This window comes from Ornithorhynchus anatinus, chromosome X1 (genome assembly GCF_004115215.2).
Source record: "Ornithorhynchus anatinus isolate Pmale09 chromosome X1, mOrnAna1.pri.v4, whole genome shotgun sequence".
NCBI lineage: Eukaryota > Metazoa > Chordata > Mammalia > Monotremata > Ornithorhynchidae > Ornithorhynchus > Ornithorhynchus anatinus.
In genome coordinates, this window is record NC_041749.1 from 14,773,254 (window position 1) to 14,795,517 (window position 22,264).

The 22,264-nt window shown below is 42.7% G+C and overlaps 1 protein-coding gene across 1 annotated transcript in view; it reads right to left on the minus strand.

The window, feature by feature from the left end:
• LOC100081669 (cysteine-rich venom protein TEL1-like) overlaps positions 1 to 20,224 on the minus strand; it is a 33,822-nt gene extending 13,598 nt beyond the window's left edge. The window contains exons 1-3 of the mRNA XM_039910153.1: positions 20,194 to 20,224; positions 3,727 to 3,794; positions 1,083 to 1,214 (exon numbers count right to left, since the gene is read on the minus strand). Of these exons, the coding sequence (XP_039766087.1) occupies positions 1,083 to 1,214; positions 3,727 to 3,794; positions 20,194 to 20,224 (231 nt within the window). The remainder of the gene's footprint in view (positions 1 to 1,082; positions 1,215 to 3,726; positions 3,795 to 20,193) is intronic.
• Positions 20,225 to 22,264: the final 2,040 nt, after the last annotated feature.

Genomic DNA, 22,264 nt, shown 5'->3' on the forward strand with positions numbered 1-22,264 from the left:
AAGTGCTGGGGTAGGTATAAGCTAATCAGGTTGGACCCAATCCCTGTCCCACATGGGGTTCACAGTCTTAAACCCCACTAGATAGATGACGTAACTGAGGCACAGACCAGTGATTTGCCCAAGGTCAAGAGCAGAGAAGTGATGGAGTTGGGATTAGAACCCAAGTCCTTCTGACTCTGACTTATGCCCTATCCACTATCAAACAGAAACTCCTTACCATCGGCATTAAAGCACTCAATCATCTTGCCCCCTCCTGCCTCACCTCACTACTTTCCTGCTACAATCCAGGCTGCACACTTTGCTCCTCTGATGCCAACTTTCTCAATGTACCTCAATCTCATCTATCTCACCAACGACCTCTCACCCACATCCTGCCTCTGCCTCTGCCCTCTCTCCTCAAATCCAAAAGACAATTACTCCCCTACTGCTTCAAAGCCTTACTGAAGGCACATCTCCTCCAAGAGGCCATCTAACTAATCCTGCCTTTCCTCTTCTCCCACTCCCTTCTGCATTGCCTTGACTTACTTCCTTTATTCATCCCCACAGCACTTAGGTACATATCTGTAATTTTATTTATTTATATGTTTGTCTCTCCCTCTAGACTGTATGTTTGTTATGGGCAGAGAATGTGTCTATTATATTGTACTCTCCCAAGCACTTAGTACAGAACTCTACACAGAGTGCTCAGTACATAAGGTTGACTGACTGACTAGGCCTTTCATTGTGGTGTGAACAGCTAGGTGTTTGGAAAGTACAGAATCATGATATGACACAGCTCTTGCCTTTAAGAAGCTTACAATTTAACAGAAGAGACAAACACAAAAATGATTATAACTACAATGATCAAAATAAATAATTGAGTACACATCCGAGGAAGGGATAGATAAGTTCGTAAGTGCTAGAGTTAGCAAAAGGGATGATGTAGCTCATGGTGCTGGGAAATAAATAGAGGAAAGCTGGTTGGAGGGGATTTTAGGAGGGTTTTGAGAATGGGGAGGGTTGTGGTCTGTCAGATGTACAGAAAGAGGGCATATTTATCTTCTCAGGGTGGGATACAAAGAAAACAGATCACCGTAGGATACCCAAACAGCGGCTGTTGGTGAGAGGAAGTGTGAATGTGAGTGGGTGTGGAAAGCCATAAACAAGGAGGACAGAAGAAGAAGCGCCTCAAAGTATAAAAAGAGTCTCAGGCAATGTGGCATATCTCCTGGAAGCTGAGAGACAATAACAAAAGCAAACAGGCCAGCAATAGCTGTATAGTAGCTTTTGAATGTGTGTGACTTGTGGGTAGGGAACAAGTCAACCAATTCTGGGTTTTTTTATGGTATTTGAGTGCTTACTCTCTGTCAAACTCTGATCTAAGTGCTTGTGTAGATATGAGTTAACCAGGTCAGACAAAATCCTGCCCCATATAGGGCTCATATTCTAAGTAGAAGGGAGAACAGGATTTGAATCACCATTTTACAGATGAGGAAACTGAGGCACAGAGAAGTGAAATGACTTGCCCAAGCAAATGGCAGAACTGGGATTAGAACCCAGGTCCTCTGACTCCCAGGCCTGTGCTCTTTACACTAGACCACGCTGCTTCCCAGTTTCTAATACAAAACACATTGAAATGCAGCCGGAAGACATTGCTTAGCAGAAACTCATTGCATCATGTCCAAATCATGGCCATATATTGGCTTTTTCCCTCCAGTTTCTATCTAGCGCTGCTCTAGGCTATTGATACAGAGAAACCATTAAGCCACAGCGCAGCTCAGTGGAAAGAGCACGGGTTTGGGAGTCAGAGGTCATGGGTTCTAATCCCGGCTCCACCACTTGTCAACCGTGTGACTTTGGGCAAGTCACTTAACTTCTCTGTGCCTCTGTTACCTCATCTGTAAAATGGGGATTGAAACTGAGCCCCACGTGGATCAACCTGATTACCTTGTATCTACCCCAGTGCTTAGAACAGTGCTTGGCATATGTAAGTGCTTAAAAGCCATTACTCATATTATACAGGATGTATGAAGGGACCGCAAGAATCAGAAGCTAGGGATGTGACTTTGTGATTGAATACAGAAGTGCACTGGGAAAACAAGCTACAGGAGAACACCAAGGACCTCCCTGCCTCCTGTCTCTCCCCACTCTCATCCATACTTCACTCTGCTGCCCAGATCATTTTTTCTACAAAGACATTCAGGCCATGTTTCCCCACTCCTCAAGGAACTGCAGTGGTTGCCCATCCACCTCTGCATCAAACAGAAACTCCTCACCATTGGCTTTAAAGCACTCAATCACTTTGCCCCCTCCTTCCTCTCCTCACTACTCTCTTGCTTCTCTCCTCCAAGCTTGCGCACTTTGCTCCTCTAATGCTAACCTTCTCACCCTACTTTGATCTCATCTATCTTGCTGCCCATTTCTCACCCACGTCCTGCCTCTGGCCTGGAACACCCTCCCTCCTCATATCCAGCAGACAATTACTCTCCCCCTTCTTCAAAGCCCTATTGAAGAAACATCTCCTCCAAGAAGCTTTCCCTGACTAAGCCCTCCTTTCCTCTTCTCACACTCTCTTCTGCATCACCCTGACTTGCTCCCTTTATTCATCCCCCTTCCCAGCCACACAGCACTTATGTATATATCTGTAATTCATTCATTTATAATAATGATAATTATTACAGTATGTGTCAAGCTCTGTGTGTTCTAAGAGCTGATCCATCCAAATCAGGTCGGATGGTCCCTGTCCCACCTGGAGCTCACAGTTTTAATCACCATTTTACAGATGAGTGAACAGAGGCTCAGAGAAGTGAAGTGACTTGCCCAAGGTCACACTGCAGTCAAATGGCCAAGCAAGGATTAGAACCCATGACCTTCCAATTCCCAGGCCTGGGCTCCAGCCACTATGCCACACTTTCTTCAATACAGACATTGTTACTGTCTTTCTCCACCTCTAGACTGTAAGCTTGCTGTAGACAGGAAATGTGTCTGTTGTTGTATTGTTCTCTCCCAAGTGCTTAGTACAGTGCTCTGCACACAGCATTCAGTAAATATGATTGACTGACTGTTGGTAAAAACTAGCCTGGGGCTTGGTCCCCAAGCCACAGTGCCTCTAGTCGTGACAGACAAGTCCTGCAGAATGAAGAATGGCACTTTCCCTTTAAAAATCTCTTCTGTAGAGAGGTAGAAAAAGCTGACACTCTTTCCTCTCCTTGCCTTCCCCCTACCTGATTCTCTGGTTCTACTCCTGTAAAGTTTTGTTGGCACTGAAACTAGTGTTTGTATTTCATAGATTATAATGCTCAAGGAGTGTTAGGTCCCTATTTAATACAGAGGAAGTACAGTCAAGTGACATTTGAGGGTTGGAACCACAATGAAATGCAACTGTGAAAGTGTATGTGTGTGTGTTTGTGTGCATAGGTATGTATGTACAAGTATGAGTAGTTGGAATTAAGTATAGCTGGTGAATGGCTAGAAATTAACTGCAAAGGCTTTCCATCATTCTTCAGAATGATATGCACGGATGTTGAAATATTCAGTGGCCAGTGCTGTTAAGTAAACTCTAACCTATTTGCAGAGCATTTCACAATCAATCCATTTTCCTTGTCATTCTTCCTTCTAGCCCAACTGAACTGGTTAGAATTGATACTAGTTAGAAGAGAAACTAATGTGTGACAGATCTGACTAGGTCTCCCTAGGGCAGGACAAGCTTAGTGGGAGACCATAAACCATGCCGTTACTGAATCAGACCATGGTCTCTTGATGGCCCAGGATTCTGTCTCCTGGGGATGGCAGGGTTTGGTCCTGGGTCACGAAGGCTGCAAGTGTAAAAAAAAAAAAAAAAAACAAGTCCAGAGAATGACCAATCCTGATTACTACTGAGAGAAGCAGTGTGGCTCAGTGGAAAGAGCACGGGCTTTGGAGTCAGAGATCATGAGTTCGAATCCCGGCTCGGCCACTTGCCAGCTGTGTGACTGTGGGCGAGTCACTTCACTTCTCGGTGCCTCAGTTACCTCATCTGTAAAATGGGGATGAAGACTGTGAGCCCCACGTGGGACAACCTGATTCCCCTCTGTCTACCCCAGCGCTTAGAACAGTGCTTGGCACATAGTAAGCGCTTAACAAATACCGACATTATTATTATTATTACTGAATCCCTGTGACTTCTTGGGAAATTCTCTTAACTTTGTACTTCTAAGTACAACTAAGAACTAAGTGTTGAGGTAGACGAATCAATCCACTGTATTTATTCCAGTACTTAGAATAGTGCTTGAGGTACGTAGTAATTGGTTAACAAATACCATAATTATTATTTTTATTCTTATTATTGAGCACTTACTATGTGTAGAGCACTGTACTAGGCACGTGGGAGAGTGTGGTACAATAGAGTGGGTAGACATGTTCCCTGCCCATAAAGAACTTACAGTCTACATACAAAATAACCAGATTGGAGACAGTCCCTGGCCCACATGGGACTCACACTCCAAGTGGGAGGGAGAATAGGTATTGAATTGTCATTTTGCAGGTGAGAAAACGGATGCATAGAGAAGTTAAGTGGCTAGTCTGAGGTCACACAGAGGGAACTGCGAAAGGCAGAATTAGAATCCAGGTCCTCTGCCTCCCAGGTCTATGCTCTTTCCACTAGTCCATGCTGTTTCCCATAACATGGTACCAAGCAATCAATCAATCTTATTTATTGATCAGAGTTCTGACTGTGTTAAGAGCACTTTACTAAGTACTTGGGGAAGTACAATACAGAAGAGTTGGTTAACACATTCCCTGTCTACAAGGAGTTTACAGATTAGAGGTGGGAGGCAGACATTAAAATAAATTATGGATATGGACGGAAGTGCTGTGGGATTAAGTGTGGAGTGAATATTGAGTAAATATCCATGTGCAGGGGTGAAGGGATATCGATTTTAACTTGCATCTCTATAAAACGTTTCCTCCAAAGAGCCAGAAACCCAGACCATCTTGCCCAGTTATTACTTCTCCAAGCTCCCACCATCCCTGGGAGGTAGCGAAAATGTGGGAAGGTCCCTCCACCACTCCTGATTTCAGGAAGCTAATTGTCTGCCCAATGTCACCCAGTAAGTCTGGGGGCATCCAGGGATTGTGCCACCAGATCTTTCTCTGTATGGTGGCTGGGGGGGACCTAAAAATAATAGTAATGATAATAATAATAACCATGGGATTTGTTAAGTGGTTATCTTCCAAGCACTGCATGAAGGACTAAGATAAACAGTTTGAACACAGTCCTTGTTTCACATTAAACTTTCAGTATCCCCCAAGAGGGCACTGCAGCTCCCCCTCCCATGTCCCTGAGTCTCCCACCACCCCCTGGGCCCCAATGACTCAATACCACAGGTGAAAGAGGGGAACGGGCAGAAACAGGCTGGAGCTGAGGGCAGGGGAGAGACATGGAATTGTTCTTCATCAAATCCCATAACACCCAAGAGCTCCTCCTGGTACTTGCATAATTATTTATACTTTCTTTAAACAACATTTGTGTCTGTATGCATAATCAATTGTGCATTCTGCTGTTCAGGTTCTGATTACTCAGTATGTAAACATTTCTGTCTCTTCCATTAGAGTACCCTAATGTGTCTCATGCATTTGTTTTACTTTCCCAAAAGTTCAGACAATGGATTCCCCCCAGTGGGTGCTCAATAAATAGTATTACTATTACTACTCTTGCCACTACACAAGAAGCTGTGACACTAGTAACTATCAATAGGTTCAGGAAGGGTTTGGATGATATGTCATTAAAAGAAACAGTTGGGGATATTCACTGGCCCCTCCATAACTGTGAGGATGGCTCTCAAGTAAGGAAACCATCACATTGTTCCTTTGGTTTTCCTATAATGCCACTGTTGGAGATAGAATCCATAGCTGGAAGAACATAGGAGGGCATTATTTACTGTCTTATGCTCCAAATCACATTGGGATGTTGAGGTCAAAATAATAATAATAATGTGGTATTTGTTAAGTGCTTACTATGTGCCAAGCACTGTTCTAAGTGCTGGGGTAGATACAAGGTAATCAGGTTGTGCCACATAGGGCTCACAGTCATCATCCCGATTTTACAGATGAGGTAACTGAGGCACAGAGATGTTAAGTGACTTGCCCAAGGTCACACAGCTGACTAGCTGTGGAGCTGGGATTAGAACCCACGACCTCTAACTCCCAAGTCTGGGCTCTTTCCACTGAGCCACACTCCTTCTCATCAGATATGAAAGGATTTTGAGTTCTCAGGAAGAAAGTTTCTATATCTTTTAGTGCACAGGTAATTTTATCCTCGGGTTTGTTACTTCAAAATTATGAGAGCCAATCCAAACACACTATCCAATACAGAAATCCTTAAGCAATCTATTTACAGATCAGAGGACCATGTCCAAACCCATCAGGTCCTATTGGCTCATTGCCATTTATTTTAAAATGAAGCGAGTCTTGGATCAAGAGCACAGTGAGGAAACTGATGTGTCAGGTGGGGAAACGGTTTGTCCCAGGTCAAATAATTAAACTGATTTTCCAACCAGTAGCAAGTACGTGTATGCATAGGAGAAGAGAAGGTAAAAGAGGAGGGGAGGGCTGGATCCGGTACATGTGGGCTTGTTTAGGGGGTTAGAGAGTTGCCATCAGAGAGGGGTCCTGTGCCAGAGCCAGCCTGCTGAAAGGAGCTCTCACCCCAGAGAACATACAAGTACCCCTAAAAGGGCTTGGATCAGTAGTCCAGAAACACCAGGGTTTGGGCCTCAAGGGGAGCCATCTCGGCCTGCAAGTTGCTTCCTCTTTTTCCTGGGAACCAGACATGTAGCTACAATGTCCGACTCCAGGTTTAACTATTTTTCTAGTCAATCCGTAATATTTACTGAGCATTTACTTTCTACAGTGTCCCACTCTGCCCTATCACTGTTGTGGAGGGGAAAATCCAGGTGAATGAGTAAACAGCTTTGCCTGGATTGGAACCCAAGTCTCCCAAGCTCTGTCCAGCTCTGGAATGCCACCCATTTCTCCACTCAGCCTTGGCACTGCTTGAGGGGTTTGTGAACAAGGGGGTTCCCTAGCTCAATTCCACCCTTCCTGGATGTCCCCATCCCCAAAAGAGATTTAGTTCAGGCCATCTCACTTTTGAAATTAATTACTTCTGGCTGAAAGGATTGTTTGGACTTATGAGGAAACTTTCTCAAAAAATTACATTTACATTTTAATGTTTTATTTTTTAGTTTGTTTTTTGAAGGTTTGTTAGACAATAATTCATTCCTTCAATCATATCATTTACAGAGTGTTTACTATGTGCAAAGCACTGTAGTACTAAGCAGTTAATAATGCATAGTAGATGTGTTTGTTTTTCCCAGCTGTCCTTAAGGAAAAACAAGCACATCTACTATACATTATTTTCTATTAAACTTGACAGTACATTCCATGAGTTGGAGTTCTTTGCCTCAGATCATATATCATTTTTATCTTTTAATCAAAAAGAGCTTCTGTACAGCTATGGGGAAGTGTCTACCAGTCAGAGAACTGAATAGCAGAAGAATGAAAAAACACTTTTATTGAAGTATAAAAGCAAGGAATCCGCAATCCTACTGCCCAGCTTTTCTTCGTGGAAGGGAAAGGTGGAGAAAAGATTATTAAGAAAAATGAAAGCTGAGAATAAAACACACATGTGTCCCTGGTTCCTACCTCTTCTGATAACATAGGAAAATCCATTTCCTTGGAAAATGGGCAAGGTTCATATCTGCTAACTGTATTGTAATCTCTCGAACACTGAATTCAATGTTTTTCACACAGTAAATTCTCAATAAATACCACTGATTGATCAAAACACTCAATCTCTACTGCAAACACTTCAGGACCCCATGTCAGACTTCGAATTTCAGTATCCTCCTTTAAATTTTCTCTGTTCTTTCCTTCTCCTTTTGCTTTGTCTCTGAAGAAGCCCCAGTTGGCATATTAGGATCGAAATGTCATTGAATCATTTCCGATCCATAGCAACTCCATGACACAGACTCTCCAGAGCATACCATTTTCTGTCATAAAATCATTCCGGTGTTTGTCTTCAGAATTTTCTTGGTAAAGATACTGAAGTAGTTTACCACTGCCTTCTTCCGCACCTTAAAAAAGAGTCGAGTGTCTGCCATTGCCTTTGATTAACGTCTTGAATACTTGATAATCTGCCTTTGACTCTTTCCCATACCACTGCTAACCAGCACAGGTGAATCAACTTTGTATGACACTTCGGCTTAGACCTTTCCATTACAGGTAGTCCTGCAAGGTGTAACTCTAAGCTTAATCAGTGTACACAAACTCTCCTGCCAGGCTAAGAAATCGATTCATGTTAGGATAGAGAAGAAATGTTCTAGGAAGGTGAGGTTTAACATATTGATTCTCCTTACCTCATACGTCTCCAGTTTCTGGGAACAGCAGCTTCTGTGCCATCAAGAAGACCCCAAGAGTATGGAGAGAAGCTTAGTGGAAAGGAGAATATAAAAGAAAAGAAGATATCATATTTCCTGTTTGTTATTTTGCATGCAGTTACACAAGAGTTGTTTGATGAGACCTCAGCCAAGATTGAATTTAAAAAAATACTAGGAGCAGAGATAGGTGAGACATTTACTCCTCCAGCTCCAAGTAAGTTTTTCCAGCCTTGACTCATTCACCTGCATGTGCCATTCACCACTGCAGGACACAACCAGTTGCAAGCAGAAAAGTTTTAATGATCACAGAGAGAGTGCAAAATCAATCATCAGTAGTGTCTTTTTCCTTAGTGACTGAGTCTTTTTAAATGTGTTCACTATTGGCCCCTGGCTCTTAACCTTGGCTTTCTGAATAAAAAGCCCATTTCTTGCCTAATTACTGTTCATGGATGTTTGTCCCCCTTTTGGGATTGAACTTGACTTCGCTCAGATGAGAAACACAGCTCAAGGAGTTTGCAGTGGTCTCCAACCTCTCTCTAATCTTGAGTCACCTTAAAGTTATAAAATTAATAGTGGCTGAAGAGTTTTCCTTCACTGTTTGGTTCTTTTGCATCTAACTCTGGTAACTGCAGAATCATCATCACTACCTTTTTTTCACAGCATATAGAATTTATAACCTCTGCAAGTTTTGCAGGGAGGAAATAGTTTCCAGAAAGATTTGGAAAATCCATGTGTGACACAAACATATTGGATAATGGGAGGGAAAAGTAAGGATCATCAAGGAGAATTCCATAACCCTTAGAGTGGTGGTCCAAAGTGCAATCATTCATTCATTCAATAGTATTTATTGAGCGCTTACTATGTGCAGAGCACTGTACTAAGCGCTTGGGATGAACAAGTCGGCAACAGATAGAGACAGTCCCTGCCGTTTGACGGGCTTACAGTCTAATCGGGGGAGACGGACAGACGAGAACAATGGCACTAAACAGCGTCAAGGGGAAGAACATCTCGTAAAAACAATGGCAACTAAATAGAATCAAGGCGATGTACAATTCATTAACAAAATAAATAGGGTAACGAAAATATATACAGTTGAGCGGACGGGTACGGTGCTGTGGGGATGGGAAGGGAGAGGTGGAGGAGCAGAGGGAAAAGGGGAAAATGAGGCTTTAGCTGCGGAGAGGTAAAGGGGGGATGGCAGAGGGAGTAGAGGGGGAAGAGGAGCTCAGTCTGGGAAGGCCTCTTGGAGGAGGTGATTTTTAAGTAAGGTTTTGAAGAGGGAAAGAGAATCAGTTTGGCGGAGGTGAGGAGGGAGGGCGTTCCAGGACCGCGGGAGGACGTGACCCAGGGGTCGACGGCGGGATAGGCGAGACCGAGGGACGGCGAGGAGGTGGGCGGCAGAGGAGAGGAGCGTGCAGGGTGGGCGGTAGAAAGAGAGAAGGGAGGAGAGGTAGGAAGGGGCAAGGTGATGGAGAGCCTTGAAGCCTAGAGTGAGCCTAGAGTGAGGAATCATCAAACTGTTCCTTCAAGTATTCTTTCATGCACCTCTTATAGAAACAATCCTGGGCTGGATGGACCAGTCAATGGACAGTTATGCTTCTATGATTTATATTAAAGTGTCTTACCTACCTGAGATTGTACTGAACCTATGAAGCATTTCCTTTTAAGTGCTTGAGTTCTTTCTCATCATCTAATAGTTCCTTGTTCTAACAGTCCAGTTGTCTAATATTCATCTAGTAAGACTTCTAATAGTTCATTTGTTCTCCCTGAGCAATGTTCTTCTTTTAGAAAGGAAGGCTTGCACACTTCCTTTTTATTTTGCAATCGAATATTACTATTTTCATATTTCCTTCCCGGAAAGGCTTGGATCAGAAAAGCCACGATTTAACAACTTTAGCTTCCATATTTATTGTGGTCATCAGAGGGCAAGGTATTCTGAAATGACAATCCAGCATACCCAGTGCTTGATTTCTGAAGGATACCAAGCAAGGGGAATTAGTGATAGTAATGATATTTACTGAATCCAGTGCGCTGTACTGAGTGACTGGGGAAATGTAACAGAAGCAAAACGTGCACATAAGAAACTTAACCTTTGTAAATACTAGGAGAAATAAGAACAGGGATCAGAAAGGTTGTAGAGTGCATATGCCAGGATGAAATCTCAGAATAAAGCAGCATAAACAGTTGAAGGAACAATTGAATGTACATACATATAGGCATAAGTGCTGAGAATTGATCTGGTGACATGAATGTGTAGTGCAGCTGTGGGGTTGACATGATTTGTAGTGCTAGGAATTAATGAGAAGATTCCTGGAGGGTGTGAATTTTAGGAGGGCTAAAGTGTGGATGTGGGAAGTGTTCCAGGTGGGAGAAATATATGAACAAGAGGTGGGAGAGTAGAGAAAGTGGAGTACAGTTATAAGGTAAGCCTGAGAGGAGCCAAGAAAGCGAGCTAAGGAACAGACATTAAGTTGTTCTGAGGCAAGGTAAAATTTCATAATTCTGTATAATGTAATTACTGTAAGTTGCATGCTCATACATTAATGTCATAGAGTTGTCTCTTTGAATCCCTGAACCTAGAACATTTATCTGGGGGAAGTTCTGACCTGTCCTTGCTCCAAAGCCATTGTGTTCCAACTCAGGTCTCTGTGACTCTCTTGATTAACACTTTCTACTTTTGAACTGCCACTGGAAAGAAATTATCTTACTCTCTGAAGCCAACCCAGGATACTAGTACTCCAGGCTCAGTGTCTCTGCTTCTCTCATGTATATGATATGATTCTGGCAGGGACAGGGCTGGGAAGCCAAAGTGCCAGATAACTGAGTGAGGTGGGTTGGCTAAAAATACAGTTCTGGACTCCCAAAATTATCACCATCATAAAAGGTGGAGCACCATTTTTCAGAGAACCAGGTAAGCACCTTTGCTAGAGGGCAGTTTCTCACCCCTTTTCTGCAAAATTGGAAAATGGGGAATTGCCAAACCTCAGGAGAAGCAGTGTGGTTTAATGGATAGAGCATGGACCTGGGAATCAGAAGGACTTGAGTTCTAATTCTGGCTCCACCACCTGTCTGCTGTGTGACCATGGGCAAGTCACTTAACTTGTCTGCATCTCTACCTCACCTGTAAAATCAACCAATCAGTGGTATTTAATGAGTCTTTACTGTGTATAGAGGACTGTACTAAGCACTTGGGAGAGTACAGCAGAATTAACATTCCCTGCCCATAATGAGTTTACAGTCTAGATGATGACTACGACTTTGAGGCCCATGTGGGACAGGGACTGTGTCCAACACAATTTGCTTTTCTCTACCCCAGTGCTTAGTTCAGTGCCTGGCATATATAGTAAGTTTTTAATAAATACCAAAGTTATCATTATTATTAGTAGCAAATCAGTGGTCAGTAAGAGCAGGGATACAGAAAACAGAATGGTCCTTCACCTGGTTTCCCCATCAGTCATAAATAATGGTATTTAGTGAGTGCTTACTGTGTGCAGAGCACTGTACTAAGCACTTTGGAGAGTACAATACAGCAGCGTTGGGAAACCCACGTTTGCATTCTGCTTTATAAAGAAGGCAAAATAGCATAATTTAGCCTAACCATTCTGGATTATGACTTGGACTTTTAAAATGTGTGATATTACTTTTTTTTTTGTCATGAAGGCATTGATTGAGTCAGCATCATATGTTGAATAACTTTGGATTTATCTGTTTGTTCATGTTATTTCCTGACTTGGATCAGCCCAGCCAAACCCTGTCATATTTGAATAAAGCTTTGCTCTCCGGTTACAAAAAACATTTTGTGGTAAATCCATGGAATCTGTTGTGAAAGCAAAGACTAGATTTGCTTATGAGCAAACTATAATGACAGTCAAATGGGGTATTTCCTGAACAGTTTCCTTTGTACTTGGCGTTCTCCATTTCAGAATGTACAGAACCAGAAATTCATTATCATGAACATCAATCTATGAAAGCTCCACAAAACATTTGGGAACCAAGCCTTGAATACTTTAATGATGCAACCATTTCTAAACTCCTAGGCTGAATTCCAAAATCCAGTGGCTGAGAATATAAAGTAAATGTTGACTGCGTCATAAGCACAAAGATCATGAACTCAGTGTGATCTTCATTATCTAAATTATCTAAGTTTCTCTTCTATTCATATTATTATATTTATGTTGAATATGATTAGAATACCTCTTCCCTTAATTCTAATATATCCTTTTTAAAATCACTAATTCTCTCAAGTTTTTTCTGGAATATCTCCTCCTAAGTGACTTTGTGAAAGTTTAGTTGCCTTGTACATTAAATAATAATAATTATTATTAAGTCTTACTGTATGTCAAGTACAGGACTAAATGCTGGGATAAACACAAGATAATCAGGTCTCACTTGGAACGCACAGTTTAAGTAGGAGGGAGAAGGAGTGTTAATCTCCATTTTGCAAATGATGGAATTGAGACTTAGAGAAGTTGTCGCTTGCCCAAGGTTACACAGCAGACAAACGGTGGAGCCAGGTTTACAACCCAGATCCTCTGACTCCCAGGTCTGTTTTTTTCCCACTAGGTCATGCTAAACAACTTTTAGGCATGCCAAATAATAGACCTAAATTTAGAAATTGGTAGTATTTGGAAATATGGAAGATTTGATCGTATGAAAAGAGGAGAAATTACTCACCTTGCTTATAGATTTTCCTGGAATAAGCCAAGGCCCCCACATCTTATGTAATAAAACCTGCCCTTTTCTCTTGCCCTGAGGTGTCAGGTTATGAACTGGCTTATCAGTGAGATTTGCACATAGTTCTGTGTACCTCCTTTGATGTTTTCTTGAAAAACCAGCCAACCTGGATCAACCCTATCTTTTCTTGGGCTCGAATCCATTAGCATTTTACCTGACATTTTAAAATCTATCTATAATGGGAGTCTAGGCTCCTATGATACTGAATTACCTCAGTCCTCTTTCCTTTAAGAAACTGTGCTACCTTATATTTGAAAGTAACAATAAAGAGCTAACTCTCGGTAAAGCAGAGAGGAAATTTTGAACATGTTGAGTGAAATGTAAAATGACTGGTGGATGAAAGCTTTGTAGATATTGGATATGACTGCACATGTCTCTGTCTTCAGCACAGTACAAAGCCTCAATTCATTTCAATCCTCTCCCCTCACTTGGGCCATTTTCTCATGGGCTGGGCTAGGGCTGAACAAGACACCTAAGAAGAAATTTCTGGTACTTTTGTCATGAGGGGCCGGACAGGAGAGGAAACACATTTTATGCCCTATCAATCACTTTAGTAGGGTCTGACTCACTTGTAGACTTTTCCTGGAGTTTAACCAATCCCATCAGGGGGCTGGGGAGAAGGCGAGGTCAGAAGGAAAAATTCAATTGAGAGAGATTTAGAAGACAGAACATTCATGATTCCCATCTGTCCACTTCAGCTCTCGTGCCAGAGAAACCGTGCAGATGGCCTACCAGGAGGAGAAAAGACGAGGGAATGTGGCTATCTTTGGGGGTAACCCAGATTAAGATAAAGGCAAGTGTCAGATTAGAGGTTGTCTGTGGTAAACATGGGATTTGGTGGAAAATCTCACTCACTGCTTCTCTATCCTTTACACTTCTGCCCAAGGGATACTTTAGTTTTAGACATAGCTGCTTTTATATATACAAATAAAAACATAATATAACTTTTCAATAACTAGGGGTGAGGCTGAAATATTTCTGTGTAAGAGCCCAATACCATGGAAGGAGTTGTCTGAAGTAATTGACTTTCTTCCCCAACAGACTATTCATTGAGCACTCTGGATATAGGTCAGAGCAAACCTTCTAAAATCCTTCCATACCTTCCGGAGGGCCCAAACTATACAATTTTGTTGGCAGGAGATGATGCAGATAGTTTTGAGGAGCACTAGTCTAGGCTGTTTCCCAGTGAAATAGTGAAGGTGAGGACTTTGAATGCCCTCCTTTTATTTTTATTTACTTTTTTCATTTATTAAGGTATTTGTTAAGCACATACTATGTGCCAGGTACTGTATTAAAGGTTGGAGTAAATACAAGCTAATCATGTCAAACACAGTCTTTAGACTGTAAGCTCGCTGTGGACAGGGAACATCTCTGTTAATGCTGTTGTACTGTGTTCTCCCAAGTGCTTAGTATGGTGCTCTGCATAGAGTAAGCACTCAATAAGCACCGTTGATTTGGTGGATAATCTGCAGGTCTATTGTTATAAATTATTACTATTATTACTACAGGGTTGAACCTTAACTCAATTTTCTCTTCTCCCACCGATTCTCGTGGTGGGACACTACTGAAATCTCTCCACAGTCAAACAAAGTGTAGCAGGAGCCCCAGATGAAATGTTAACTCAGATATGTAATTAATGAAAATGGGATTTTCCTTATCTCAGAGTTAAATCAGTCACACACCAGTGCACTGTGATTCAAAATGCAACCAGGTGTGAAAGGTATCTTGGAAAACATGAAAATGGGAAACAGAGGCAACCAACCTCAATCAAACCAAGCCAAACCCAAAACACAATCCATGTGCTTGGCTCTAAACCCTAGGGTTTAGACTTAAGACTAAACCCTAGACTTAACCCTAGACTTAAGGCCAGTGCCATTACTCAACTCCCAGAGGCTAGCTTTGGTCTGCCTACTTTCTGCTTAGTGCTTGTATTTTTCAATTCTGCCATGTCTTCCCTCCAATCAGTCCATCAGTGGTAAGTATTAAGTGTTTACTGTGCGCAGAACATGGTACTAAGTGCTTGGGAGAATACAGTGCAGCAGAGTTGGTAGACGAGGAGCAGCATGGCCTAATGGAAAGAGCATGGGCTGGGAGTCTAGAGAAACTGGGTTCTAATTCTGGCTCTGCCATGTACTAAGCACTTGGAAGAGTTAATTCAGATGATATTAATGACCCTACTCTGAAGGAGGCTGCAGTCTAATAGGGGTGACAGATACTAAAGTAAATTACAGGGAAAGGAAGCAAATAATTTGTTCCTAAGTGCAGTGAGGTGTAGGATGGGACTAAGTCATTGTATCCATAGCCTTCGATTACCTCCCCAGTTGCTTCCTCCTTTCTTCTGCACAAACAGCAGAAAGTTCCTGGGAGAAATCCAGATGCCAGGCTGAACTAGCCCACCTCAACCTATTCTCACCTGCTTCAACCCTCTCCTCTGCCTGGCCACAGTACTTCACCATTGTTATTGACCCCCTTGCCCATTGTCCATGTCACCTGTTTCAGACTTTAAACTTCTTCCTCACACTCCCTATGATTGCATCCCCACATCTCTTGCCCCTATTGACCTTGCTGGGTACTTTATTGATAAAATCTCCCCTGCCACTCTCCAGTTCTGTCATCCTCCTGCTCACGCTCCACCTCTTTCACCTTCCCCAGCAGTATCTTGAGAAGAAATCTCCCACTTCCTCTTAAAATTTACCTCGTCCATCTGTATTCATTCATTCAGTTGTATTTATTGAGCTCTTATTGTGTGCAGATCACTGTACTAAGCGCTTGGGAGAGTACAATACAACAAGGAGCAGACAGATTCCCTGCCCACAATGAACTTACAGTCTGGGGTTGGGGGAGGCAGAAATTAATATAAATAAATTACAAGTATGTACATAAGTGCTGTGGGGCTGGGACGGGGGGAAATGAAGGGAGAAAGTCAGGGTGATGCAGAAGGAAGTGGGAAAAGAGTAAAGCAGGGCTTAATCTGGGAAAACCTCTTGGAGGAGATGTGCCTTCAATAAAGCTTTGAAAGAGGGAAGAGTAATTGTCTGTAGGATTTGAGGAGAGAAAGCATTCCGGGCCAGAGGCAGGACGTGGGTGAGAAGTTGGTGGTGAGATAGACGTGATCGAGGTACAGTGAGAAGGTTAGCATTTGAGGAGTGAAGTGTGCAGGCTGGGAGTAGTAAAAGAGAAGTGAGGTGAGGTGGGAGAGGGTGAAGTGATTGAGTGCTTTAAAGCCAATGGTGAGTTGTTTTTGTTTGATGTGGAGGAGGATGGACAACCACTGGAGTTTCTTGAGGAGTGGGGAAACATGTCCTGAATGTTGTTGTAGAAATATGATCATGGCTGCAGAATGAAGTGTGGACTGGAGTGGGGAGAGACAGGAGAGTGGGAGGTTAGCAAGGAGGTTGATGCAGTAATCCAGGTGGGATAGGATGAATGACTGTATTACCATGATAGTGTGTATGGAGAAGAAAAGGTGGATTTTAGTCATATTGTGAAGGTGACACTGCTCCTTCTCAGTCTCTTTCACAGGCTTCTTCTCTGCCTACCACCCTCTAACCTGGAGGTGTCTCAGGACTCAGTTCTGGGTCCCCTTCTTTTCTATATGCACACCCACTCCCTTGGAAAACTCATTCACTCCCATGGTTTCAACTACCAATCTCATGTGAATGATTACCAAATCTACCTCTCCAGCCCTGCCCTCTCTCCTCTCCAGTTCCACAACTGACCTTGCCTTCATGATATCTCTGTGTGGATGTCCCGCCAACACCTCAAACTTGACATGTCCATAAAAGAACTACCCCTTCCCATCTGTCCTCTCTATAGCCTTTCTCATCACTGTGGGCGACACCACTTTGCACCCAATCTCACAATCCAGGTCCCACCCCACATTCTCCCCCTGGACTGGAATTCCCTCCCTATTCACACCACTCCCCCCACTTCAAACCCCTACTAAGCCCTCATTTTCCGTACTTCCGTGTCACCTATGTATTTGAATTATGCCCTTTAAGCACTTGATATTCACCCCACTCTCAGCCCCACAGTACTCAGGTACATACCCTTATACTCTGCCAGTTTTCCTATCTATAATTTATTTTATTGTCCATCTTCCCTGACTCTAAGATCCTGTGAGCAGGGATTGTGTCTACCACCTCTGTTGTAAAGTACTCTCCCAAGCCCTTATTATAGTGTTCTGTGCACAATAAGTGCTTAATAAATACTAATGATTCATTGATTCATTAATTAAGCACATTAGAGAGCAGTAGGAAGGGGAAATAGGATGTGGGCATAAGAGCTTAATCTGGGATGGCTTCTTGGAAGAGATATTATTTCAGTAGGGCTTTGAAGATGGGGAGAGTGCTGGTCTGTCAGATATGCAGGGGGAGAGAGTTCCAGGCCAGAAGGGGAACATGGGCAAGAGTTGACAATGGGTCAGGCAAGAATAAGGGGCATTCAATAGGTTGGTATTAGAGGAACAATGTGTGCAACCTGGGTTGTAGTGGGAGGGGAATGAGAAGAAGTAAGGACGGAAGGGAGCTGATTGAGTGCCTTGAATCCGATGGTGATGAATTTCTGCTTGATGCCGAGAAGGATGGGCCACAACTGGAGGTACCTGAGGCACTGACAAAGCTTTACTTCCTAGCCAAACTTCCTCCTTGAGTTTAAAATGTCCATTTGTTTTGGAAGTGCAGAAATTGAAGGATCCCATCCCTTCTTGCCCTAAGCCAGACTGTCTCCACTATAACGGAAGGAGAGAATCAGGCTCCACTGTCCATTGTCCTTAATTCTAGCCTGTAACAAAGCGTTTACTGTATTCACCGACCTGGGGAAAAGCATGAGTCATTCACTGAATTACAATGTGGTGCATGCCAAATCTTGTTCTTTCTTGTAACCACTTAAGAGAGGTCATCTTTCACTGGTTGCTGAAATCCAGTTTGTAGTTCCGACTAATTTTAGGATGGGAACAGTTGCTGTTTGTCTCCCAGATGTCTTAAAGAATCCATGAAGATATCAAACACAGAAACGGAGTTTACGGTTTTCCTCTGCCCAGAAATTCTGGTTCACTGGAAACAGCCTGAGGGTCATGAGCATGCAGTGTTCCAGCCATCATCTAAGGAGGGGACACCTAGTGCAATGTAAATGATTGGCAAAGACTTTCCAGGTCCACTTGTTCCTTGGAATCTCTAGTTTGGGGGAGGGGTACTCCTCAATAGCCAGCAGAGAAGATTCAGGAATAGTTTGCCCAGGACCTTCTCAAGGTTATGCCTTCAGCCTCAGCATAAATTCCCAGGCACTCCAATGGAAGAAGTGCTAATCACATGGCAAGCAGAGAAGGCAGATTACTCTGTGAGCTCGTTGTGAGCAGGGAAAGTGTCTACCAACTCTCTTTTACTGTACTCTCCCAAATGCTTAGTATAGTGCTCTGCATACTCTGAGCACTAAATAAATGCCACTGATTGATGTGTGTGTCCCGTCTCAAATGTTTCAGGGGCCTAGCCCAAACAGAAGTGTGGAAGGGAAAATTGCCTGACAAACTAGGTGAAAGGGCAAAAATCTATTTTTGAGATTATATTTCAAAGAAAAAATGGAGCACACCAACAATTTAGGTTCTCCTCTTGGCCAAGAACAGCAGTAGTTTAGTAGGCTCATTGTGAACAGGGAATGTGTCTTTTATACTGTTGTTTTGTACTTTCAGAAGTACTTAGTACACAGCTCTGCACACCGTAAGGGCTCAATAAATACAATTGACTGATTGATTGATAGTAGTTATAGTGGTACTAGTACTAAAGGTATTTGAGCACTTCACGCTGAGCACTGCACTAAGCGCTGTGGTGAATAAAAAATTAGCAAATTCACACGTGGTCCCTTACAATCTAGATATAAGGAGAACAGATGCTAGAAAAAGAGAAGTGAATAGGAGATAAAAAGGCACAAACAAAAGGGGCCACTTATGATACAAGAATGAAGAGCAAAGGAAGTAGAAAGGTATAAAGAAAATTAGACTGTCCACAGAAGGGACAGTCCTGGTAAGCTTCCTTGCTCGGGGTGCAGTTCTGAAAATCAAACCATGATGGCTTCTCCAAAGTTCGTATCTTTCCAGAGTCTAGCTCCATGTTGGCAATCCCCGATGGGCAAGCCCATGTCAGGTGGTGGTTTAGAGATTCTGAACTGGCAAGTCTACCCAGAGTGCTTTTGATTATTTTATTAACTTTTGTTTCTTAGGCCTCCAGTTCCCTTCACTTTTTTTTGTCCTCCACACCCAAATTTAGCCCTCTGGATAGCTGTTCTGTAATGATTACCACCCTGACTCAGCCCCACTCAAATAGGTTTGTAATACATAAATGCTCAATGCACAAAGACATCGGTAATGACATTTAGCTCATAATCATGTGATCTCCTCCATTAGGATAATCTTTCATAATCCCCATCCGGGCATGAACTTGGATGCATGTTAAAGGTTGCAGCCAAATAGAGTCAATTGTGTGGGAGCCAAAGTAAATCGTTAGTGAAATGAACACCATTCAGCAAACCTCATTAGATAAAGCAGGCACAATCTTGCTGATTCTATCCCTGCTTTGAGTTCTTCAGTGAAGCTCTGGGGCTTTTTTCAAATGAGGATATATCCATCTTGGTTAGATATCCCTCTCCTCTTGATCATGAAGGGCTCTCCAGAACTGTCCCTACCTTAATAGAGTAAAAGCTCAATTAACCTGAATTTCTGAGTCTTGTGAATAATTCAGAATTTAATATTTGGGGTCTTCAATCAGTGGTATTTATAGGTAAGGAATAAATATAAAAAAGTTCTGAAGATAGATGTAAATGACCTCCCCTTAAACATTTCGATACTCAGCCCAGACCTATAATACTCATCTTTAATCTATTTTATTGTCCTGCTGCCCACTCTTAGACTATAAACTTCTGGTGGGCAGGGAATATGTCTACCCACTCCATTGTAGTGTACTCTCCCAGTGCTTAGTACAGTGCTCTGCGTACAGTAAGTAATCAATAAATACTATTGATTAATTATCACTCCAATTACTGGTTTCCATCATCTACTGCTCCTTGGCCTTACCTCCATTTTTCTGAGCTGTTTTGATGCCCATCTTTACTTCCTCCTCATCTCCTTCTCTTCTCCTATACAGATTCTTTGGGACTTCAGTTTCCCCCTGGATGTTTACCAAATCTCCTCAGATGCCTGCTTCCTCTCATTCCTCAATCCTGCAATCCTTGTCTTCCATTCCATCATACTGACTCATCAAAGTGCCCACACACTGAATCTCAGAATTCCTAGCTAATTAGTCAAGGGTATTACTATGTGCGGACCACTGTACTGAGGGCTTCCTAGTGGATAGAGCGTGGGCCTGGGAGTCAGAAGGTCATGGGTTCTATTCCCAGCTTCATCACTTGTCTGCTGTGCGTGACCTTAGGCAAGTCACTTAACTTCTCTGTGTCTCAATTCCCTCATCTGTAAAATGGGAATTAAGACTGTGAGCCCAGTGTGGGACAGTGACTGTATCCAACCTGATTATTGTGTATCTACCCACCTGCTTAGAATAGTGCTTGACAATAGTAAGTACTTAACAAATACCATAATTATTATTATTAGAAAAGTATAATACAATAGAGTGGGTAGACATTGCACAATTTCCAATCTTAAGTCTAAATTTCTATCTTCCAGCCATAATCTTCTAACCTGTCTTTGGACTCTCACCCGTCCTCTTAAAACGTCTTTTCCCATAGAGATGGCTGATCCGAAGATCTTCACCTCCACTTCTGCCAGGTCATGCCCTGTTAACTTCCTCACCTACCTGTCATCATCATCTTCATCATCAGTGGTATTTATTGAGCACTTACTATATAAGAGAGTACAAAAAAGCAGAGTTGGCAGACATGGTCCCTGCCTACAATGAGCTTACAGTCTAGAGGGAGAGAGAGACATTAGTATGAATAAATAATTCATAATATGTAATTTAAAGATATGTACAAAAGTCTGTGAGGTTGAAGGTGGGATGAATTTCAGATGCCCAGAGCTCACTGATCCAAGTCCATAGGCAACACAGAAGGGAGTTGATTTCACACCACCAATCTGCCAGCTCCAGATCACACCCACAGTTTGTTTCAACTGCTTGCTCCTGCACTTGTGCTGCAAAGCTCTGAGTGTGGAAAATCAGACACCAGGCTGACTTTGTCCATCAGATTCATCTTTTCTTACTTTCATTCTGCCCTCTCTTTGGCTCGGATATATTACTCTTCTCCCTCACGGACTCCTGTGCCCACTACTCCAACCAGATATCCAGATCTCTAATCCCTGAATCCCCCGTGCTCCTGGCCTCCTCCTTTTCTAACTTCTGATGAACCTGTCGGCTACTTCATTGACAAAATCGAAACCATCAGGCGCAAGGTCCCCAAGTCTCCCCTCAACTCCCTAACATCCTATCACTACTCTCTGCTCCTTCCCAGCCATCTCTCAAAAGGAGATCCCTACCTGCTTTCAAATAATGCTCTCCTTATCTGTGCCTCTGACCCCATCCCTTCTCACCTTCTAGAAGCACTTGTACCTAATCCTTTTCCTTCCCTGACTGCCATCTTCAGGTGCTCACTCTTTTATGGCTTTGCCTTCATTTATTCAATCTTATTTATAAAGTGCTTACTGTGTGCAGAACAGTGTACTAAGCTTTTGGAAAGTACAATACAGCAATAAAGAGAGACAATCCATGCTCTTCAAACATGCTCATGTCATCTATTCTATAATTAGACAAGTCAATGTAAAATGGGGATTAAGACTGTGAGCCCCATGTGGGACAACCTGATTACCTTGTAACTACCCCAGCACTTAGAACAGTGCTTGGTACATAACACGAGCTTAACAAATACCATTATTATTATTATTAATAATAATAATCCTCATTTTTATAGATGAGGTAACTGAGGCCCAGAGAAATGAAGTGACTTGCCCAAAGTCACACGGCAGATAAGTAGCATGGGTAGGATTAGAATCCATGACCTTCTTACCTCCAGACCTGTGCTCTATCCACTAGGCCATGCTTGCCTCTCCCCTCCTCTGAGGTTGATTGTGATTAAAGGGCACCTTTGAGCGGAGCATAGGCAGAATGATTGCTTGGCTGTCCCACTGGAAAAACCAT